At 59.7% G+C, this 7,545-nt stretch overlaps 1 protein-coding gene across 1 annotated transcript; it reads right to left on the reverse strand.

Annotated features, from left to right (window-relative positions):
• Positions 1–469: 469 nt before the first annotated feature.
• On the reverse strand, positions 470–6,830 carry LOC130029075 (keratin, type II microfibrillar, component 7C). The gene is made up of 9 exons (XM_056119947.1): positions 6,447–6,830; positions 4,860–5,068; positions 4,172–4,232; positions 3,515–3,610; positions 3,176–3,340; positions 2,817–2,942; positions 2,067–2,287; positions 1,198–1,219; positions 470–475 (listed from the first exon to the last, which is right to left on the reverse strand). Exons 1-9 carry the CDS (start codon positions 6,828–6,830, stop codon positions 470–472), a joined length of 1,290 nt encoding a protein of 429 aa, XP_055975922.1.
• Positions 6,831–7,545: the final 715 nt, after the last annotated feature.

Raw genomic sequence — 7,545 nt, forward strand, 5'->3', positions numbered from 1 at the left:
GTCCCACGGTGGGTGCAGGCCCTGCGGCGTGCAGGCAGGGGTGCTCACTCAGGAAAGGCAGACACAGTTCCCCAGTTTATTGGCAAAACAGGAGACAAGAGGCCAGAGTGGTGGGGGAGGTGGGGGGGTGTTCCTTCCAGGGCCACAGCGGGGTGACGCAGCAGCCCCTTCCGTCTGGACAGGAGCAGAGGAGGGGCAGCTGGATCCTGCCTGCGGCCTGCGCTGCGTTCTCAGAACACGAAGTGCCGCCGTACTCAGCCGGGGTGGGAGTCAGGGCCCTTCTCTGGCTCCCTGTCGGGCACCTAGCACCTGCCCATGCCACAGGACGTGCTGGGCTGGCAGCAGGGTGCGCACATGCCCGTGCTCACCGCCAGGTTCCCGCTGCAGGGGGCGCAGCAGGCGCTGCCCGTCACGGGCCGGGAGCCCGACATGCAGATGTCCCCGCAGACGACCCCGCCCCGGGAGCTGCTCACACCTGCGGGCACAAGGGCAGAGTCAGAACCCACAGCCCGACCTCCCCTGGGCTAAGGCACCACTAGTTAGGAACATTTTCTTTTTTTTTTTTTTGCCACACCCAGCAGTACTGGGATCAATCCTAGCGCGGTTGGGGCACCAAATGGGATGCTGGGAATTGAACCCGGGTCTGCCGTGTGCAAGGCAAGTGTTCCTTTCACGCAGGAACATCTTGGCTTGACAATGCTAGGATCAGGCCTCCCCCTCCTCCCAGCCCCCAGAACAGTCTTTCCTATTGTCTGACTCCAAATCCCTCCTGTTGTGATGCCAAACCCCTCTTTTAAAGGAGTCTTAGTGGGAAAAAACACTCTTTGCAAGTTCATCCAGTGCTGACGGCTACCCGCCGCCCTGCCATCACCAGCAGCCTCTGACCTGCTTGGCTTTCAGGATGGAAAGGGCATCAGTCCGGTCCTGGGAGGAACTGAGCCCGGAGCCACACCCAGACGCGTCTCTGGGCCCTCAGCGAGACCTTCCTCACTCTGCCGCTGCCTGCAGGGGTGTGCAGCGGCCCCTCCTCAATGTCCTCTGGGCAGCTCATCCCCCGCTGTCACCCCAGGCCCTCCTGGTCCATGCCCAGTCAATTCCCACTGCCGGGGAAATTTCTGGAAACTCTCCACTCAGTATCTCCTACTGCCCAACCGAAATGTTTCCTTTTCACAAGTTAAAATACTTACAGACATTCACTGATCCAACACCTTCACAGAGCCTGAGTGGGGAGAAGGTCAGAGAAAGGGAAAGTCAGAAAGGGTTCCTCAAATTCCCACGAGTGCTGAGACGTGTCCTCTCAGGTCACTGCAGGCCTCTGTGAATGCCTTTGTGTAACACTGCAAAAATGCCTCTCCAGCAAAGCAGCGATGCCGGGACACAACATTTAGCAAGCAGAGTTACCCGCTGGATCTCAGCCTTCATTTGTCCCCAGACAAGCTGCTTTTGTACAGTGCAAAACTTGAACAACCATACTTGGCATACCCGGAGTGGGAAGGTTCTGTTGGACAGTGACATGAGGCCAGGGTTGGCGTTTGGCCACAGATCCCACCCTTAGGTAGGGTGACCACCAAGAAACCAGGCAGAGAGCAGGTACTGGAAGGATTAGGGTTGGAAAAACACTGAGTGTTCTATTTTTTTTTTTTTTTTTACTTTTTGGGTCACACCCAGCGATGCACAGGGGTTATTCCTGGCTCTGCACTCAGGAATTACTCCTGGCGGTGCTCAGGGGACCATATGGGATGGCAGGGATTGAACCCAGGTCAGCCGCATGCAAGGCAAACACCTTACCCGCTGTGCTATCGCTCCGGCCCCAAAACACTGCATGCTCTAGACTGAGAGGTGCTTCGCCTTCAATCCTAGCAAAGCCTGGGCTCTCTGGGGCTCTTTATTTCACAGGCATTGTCCTGTGTCCAAGCTCCAGTCCTCTGAGGTCTGGGATCCAAAGGCTCCAGAATCTACCTGGGCCTCCAGGACTGAGTGGAGGACCAAGACTGGGCTATGGGGGAATCCAAGGGAACACAGGTCTCTGCAAGCAGAGCTCTGGGAGTTGCTGGTTCGAGACCCACCTCTGCTCCTCGCCCTCCAGCAGGCGCCGGTAGGTGGCGATCTCGATATCCAGGCCCAGCTTGGAGTTCATCACCTCCTGGTACTCCTTCACCAGGCACGCCATGTCTTGCTTGGCCTTCTGCAGGGCCTCCTCCAGGCCGGCCAGCTTGCACTTGGCGTCACACAGGGCCGCCTCGCCCTGCTGCTCAGACTGGGTCACAGCGGCCTCCAGCTTGGTGTTCTGGGGAAAGGAAAAGGGTTGGGGAGAATAATGTGAATTTTAGTTGGAAGAGATCTTATAAAGAATCAACGGAACCCTGGCTACAAGGCTACAGTAAGGAGGTGCTTGCTTTGCACGAGGCCAACCTGGTTTGATCTCTGGCATGCCATAGGGTCCCCTGAGCCCTGATTTCTCAGGAATAATTCCTGAGTGTAGAGCCGGAGAAACCCCTGCGCGTCTCTCAGTGTGACCAAAAGAAACCAAACCAAAAAAGAATCCAACAGAACCATCCATTCCCAACTAGAGAAGTTGGATGTCCAGTCAGCTTCCTGCCCATCCCCTGCCCACCCTATAGACAACACCACACCCCCAATCTGAGCCTTGTCAATCAGGAAAGCCTTGTAGGTTTTCCATTATTTCTCTATCACCCGGGGCCTTGCATGTACCCAGATCTCTAGGAAGGTCTTTCTAGAGTCTAATTTAAATCCTGAACTTGGAAAACTTGGTTTTCCTCCTACACCCAGGGAGGGTGGGGTAGGGGCTCCCGAACCTGGCACTTGGCGTTCTCCACCTCGGCCGTGAGCCTCTGGATCATGCGGTTCAGCTCGTTGATCTCCTCCTTGGTGCGGCGCAGGGTCTCCCCGTGCCTGATGACGGTGGCCTTCATCTCCTCACACTAGGGGCAGAGGGGACAGAGGGGCCTGAGACTCAGGACGGGGGGTGTCGCCCATCGGGAACCCCAGGTGAGAGTGTGGGTTGTGCAGTGCCCAGCTTGAGCAACAGTACATGGCAGCCCTGCCGGGAGCTGCCGGCCCTTCTCTTGCCGTCCTTAGGGTCCCGGGTAAGAGAAGCCTTTCGCAGTCTGTGCTTCACTGCTGGCTGTGTGGGAGCCGGGCCCGTGCCTCTCACCTTGGTGCGGTACCAGCTCTCGGCCTCGGCCCGGCTGCGGCTGGCAATGTCGTCGTACTGAGCCTTGATCTCGGCGATGATGCAGTCCATGTTCAGGTCCCGGCTGTTGTCCATCTTGACCACCACCGAGGTGTCTGAGATGTGGGCATGGAGGACGCGGATCTCCTGCAAGGCAGGGGGAAGTTCAGGGGGCTGTTTGTTGCAGGACCCTCCCCACCCTTGCTCAGGTCTCCAGCCCTGCCCCTTCTGACAGCCTCCAAGCTCATGGCCACTCCACGTCCACCTGCAGGTAGACACGGGCCCGCCCGGTGCTACCCAGTGTGCCTGATCAGGCCTCACCTCCTCATACAGGCGCCGCAGGAAGTCGATCTCCTGAGTCAGGGCCTCTGCGTTGGCCTCCAGGTCTGACTTGCGCAGGTAGGCACAGTCCACGTCCTGAAAGTGGGTCTCCTTGAGCTCAGCTGGCCCCGACTGTCACCCGGTCCTGGCCCCTCACTCATTCTGGGGTCAGGGCGGCTCCACTGCATCCCCATTCCTGTCTGCATTTGACCATGCAGGGGCCTCCTCAGAAACCCCGCCTTGGAGCCTTGGTGCTGGCCTGAGTCTCTTGGGACCCCCATGGAGACTCAGCCCCCACTCCCCTTCATAAGAGATTCCACATGGGCATCCCATGGCCCCGTGTCCTCCTCTGTCCAGCAGCCCCCATGCTTGACCGTCCCCTGTCCTCAAAGTTCCCACTGTGCGGGCTGGGGCCTGGCCACCACCCCAGTGCCCAGCACATACCATACCCCAAGGCATGGCTGCCATGCACAGGCACCCCCATGTCCACCCCAGAGGTGGCCAGGTCACACTGTGCACAGCCTAGAGCAATACCCACCCTGCACCTTGCATTGGCCATCTGAGCCTGCCAGGACCACTGTTCCCGACTGAGGCTTCTCGCAAGGGCTATCCCTCTCAGGTCCCTGTCCCAGGCCCGACCCCAATCCATAGTCTCACCTTCTTCAGGGCCACAAACTCGTTCTCAGCTGTCGCCCTCAGGCAGACTTCCTCCTCGTACCTGAGGCAGAGCAGGGCCAGAGGTCATGTCAGCAGCTGCCTGGCACCCACCCATGTCAGCCAAAGGAGTTGTGGCCCCTCCCGCACAGCCAGGGCCCAGTAGCCCCCTGGGCCTTCCAGATGTCTTGGGATTGTCAGACCCTGTCACGATGGATTGGGGGTGACGGGCCATCTGGGCTTCCGTGCCCTGGTGCCAGCCTCTCTGAGGTCTCCCCAGCACCCTGCGCACCCAGGATGGACAGCATCCCATGGGGGCCCAGCACCCAGACCCTCCCTATGTCCACCGGGCTCAGGTGTGGGGAGAGGGGCCCCAGAGACCCTGGCTCACACACTCAAGGCTGGGGGCACACAGAGTCAGCACCATCCCCCGAGGGAGCAGAGTCCCCAAGGGGTCTGGATGTCACAGGCTGGGCAGGATGGGACCTGGGAAGCAGCAGCTGTGCCCACAGCACTCGGGAGCTGCTGGCCTCAGGGTCCGAGGAGGGGGCCCAAGGCAGGACCGGGGATCCCGGGGATCTGGACCCTCATCCTGGCCAGACCCTGGCTCCGGCCACTCAGAGAAAGCTCCTGCCACGCAGACCCCTGCATCCTGCGCCCCCCCCCCCCCCAGCCTCCGTCCCACACTCACTTCTTCTTGTAGCCCTCCAGAACCTCCTGCACGTGGTTGAGCTCGGAGGCCAGCCTCCCGCTGTCGGCCTCCACGCACTCGGCCTCCCGCCGCAGCGTCTCGATGTAGCCCGAGAACAGCGGCTCCAGGTTGCTCTCGCAGCACTCGCGGTTCTGGTAGAACTGCCACTTGGTCTCCAGCAGCTTGTTCTGCTGCTCCAGGAAGCGCACCTGGTGGGGAGGTGGAGTCTGAGAATCTCTTCTTGCAGGACCAGAGGGCAAGATGGGGTCTCGACCCCAGCCTCTCGCCAGACCTCTCTGAAGGGTTCTGTCTTGGTTCTCCAAACCTGGCCGCGACTTACCAGTGCACCCGCAGCCCCTCCTGAAAGCTCCCTACAGCTTCTTACCAGGTCATATTTTTGGCCAAGGCCCGTTCAGTTGTCCTGAGTCCACACTGACTGTGGGGGTCTCTTGTGCATGCAGTCGGCACAGACCCTCTCTGCAGAGAGGGGTACCTTACACCTGCCTTGCTCAGGTGGTTCAGAGAACCCCTCTAGGAAGGGCTCTGCCCACTGAGCAGTTCTCTCCCCAAACCAGGAGTGATGCCAGAGCCCGTGAGCAGACAGGTTGACTGAGAGTCGCGGATAAAGGACCTCCATGAGAGAGATCCTCCAGCAAGGGTGCCGGTGGGGGATCAGGGGGGCTGCTTTGCCTACAGGCTCTCTTCCGGGCTGGTCTCCATCCCTTGGGCTTTGAGGAGTTCCGCAGAGGTCTGTGCAGCGGGTGGTTCTGGCGTCAATTCCTTTTCAGGGTGGGCCACATCCGGCAGTGTTCGTGCCTAGCTCCTGGCTCTGTGCTCGGGGATTGCTCCCAGTGGGGCTCAGGGTGCCAGGTGGTGCCAGGGGTTGACCTGGCTTAGCCATGTGCAAGGCCAGAGCCAGCCCCACTCGCTGTGTTCCCTCTGGCCCCTTGGTGGTGTCTTCACAATCAGTCAATTCCGGAAGCACCTCTGGGCCCCCTCCCGTTCCTGCTGGCGTCTGATTTCCATGGAGAAGACGGTTGCAGACTTGAGCTGGATATTCGGACATCTGCAGGTGGATCCCCCCCACCACCACCCCAAGGCCTGGTCCTGGTGCCTCGCCCCCTCTAAGATGCCCTGGAATTCAGGGCTCTGTCCTGGGAAAGCCTCTCTGTTCGACCACTTTGTATAAAATAACAGATTTCCGTGAATCCAGAGATTCCCTTCAAGGCCCCACCGGGCCTGCCCTTGTTGGGGGGAGCCCTCCTTGCCTGGCAGGAAACACATGGGCTCCAAAGGCTTTGAACACCCAACTGTGGCCCTTGGCTGATGAAACAATCTTACGTCTAACTCTGAAGAATTTGGTCCTGGTTCTGCTGAAGTGTTTGCAGTTGTCTCTACCACCAGACTAGAGGACCCTAACCTATTTTGGTTTTCAATCTAAGTCCTAGAGCTAGGACTCTCTCTTCTTTTGGACTGGAAGCTTCTGCGGACAAAGGAACCGGGCCTAACTCCCCCTTTAGTATGCCGCCTGCGTCCTGAGCATGCCCTGCGTTCAGGTGCAGGAAGGGTTTGATCAAGGCCACCCACCTTGTCGATGAAGGCCGCGAACCTGCTGTTGAGGCACTTGATCTGCTCCTTCTCCTCCTGCTTCACGCACTGGGCGTTGGGGTCGATCTCCAGGTTGAGGGGCGTGAGGAGGCTCTCGTTGACAGACACGGTGGTGATGCAGGGCGGGCTGGGCCCGCACACCCCCCCGGAGCGGTACCCGAAGCTGCTTCCGCAGGAGCCGGCGCGGAAGCCCCCGCAGACGCTGCGGCTGCCGAAGCCCCCGGTGATGCCTCTGTAGCAGGAGATGCCGCGGTAGGGGGCGGCCGTGATGCAGCAGCGGCCGGGCCGGGGCCCGCAGGCCGAGGCGCAGCTGAAGGCTCTGGGGCCGAACCCACAGCCCATGGTGCTGATGCCGCAGGTCATGCTGGAGAGAGGAGCGAGTGAGTGAGAGGTGGCGAGCTGGTGGAGGGCGGTCGGAGGCCTGTGCTCCCCGGGCCTGGGCAGGTCCTTTTATGCACCAGGGACAGCGGCATTAAAAGGTGGCGAAGAGACAAAAGCTGCGTTTTATTGGCTTGGCATCACTCCGGCCTCTTCAGAGCCAGTCCAGCTTGCCTCTTCGGCGTAGCTGCGTCAACAGCCCCTGGCCGCAGGTCTGTTTCATCTTCAAAGCCCTTCACAGGTTTTCTCATAGCCTCTCCCCTCCCACTGCGGCTGGAAGAGGCCAGTGCAGAAGGGCCCGGGGAGCCTCCATGGGACCCCTGCCCCAAGCGCGGGCACAGCTGCTCTCAGACTCTCCATCTTTCCCTGGAAGAACCAGGGCAGAGCCCAGGATGTCTGGCCTCATGCAGGGCTGAGTGGTTGTTCTGTCCTGGGACGGGGGCGGGGGGTGGGATAGGGAGCGGGAGAAACAGTGCCGTTGGTTCTAGATTTTTCCCCTCCTCTCCTCTCTGAGCAAGTTCCTTCCTTCCCATGAGCTTCAGCCTCTCCTAAGGGGCACGGGTGAGATTTAGGGGGGAGCATGGCCCCTGAATTCTGGGTATTCCTAAGTGCCTGTAGCCAAAAGGTCAATACAGCCTGACATGCAATTTAGGAACTAATTTCTTCTTGGGAAAATGTTAAAATACGTTGTGTAAGTTTC

Source organism: Sorex fumeus, unplaced genomic scaffold (assembly GCF_029834395.1).
Source record: "Sorex fumeus unplaced genomic scaffold, SorFum_2.1 ptg000042l, whole genome shotgun sequence".
NCBI classification, from domain to species: domain Eukaryota; kingdom Metazoa; phylum Chordata; class Mammalia; order Eulipotyphla; family Soricidae; genus Sorex; species Sorex fumeus.

What these genes read in the sequence shown, in the direction of transcription:
- LOC130029075 (XM_056119947.1), bottom strand. Translation starts at nt 6,830, where the DNA reads ATGACCTGCGGCATCAGCACCATGGGCTGTGGGTTCGGCCCCAGAGCC. An exon ending in TCGCGGCCTTCATCGACAAG is followed by an intron (nt 5,069 to 6,446) that starts GTGGGTGGCCTT and finishes CCTCCCCACCAG; the next exon opens with GTGCGCTTCCTGGAGCAGCA. An exon ending in TGCGGCGCCTGTATGAGGAG is followed by an intron (nt 3,341 to 3,514) that starts GTGAGGCCTGAT and finishes CCTGCCTTGCAG; the next exon opens with GAGATCCGCGTCCTCCATGC.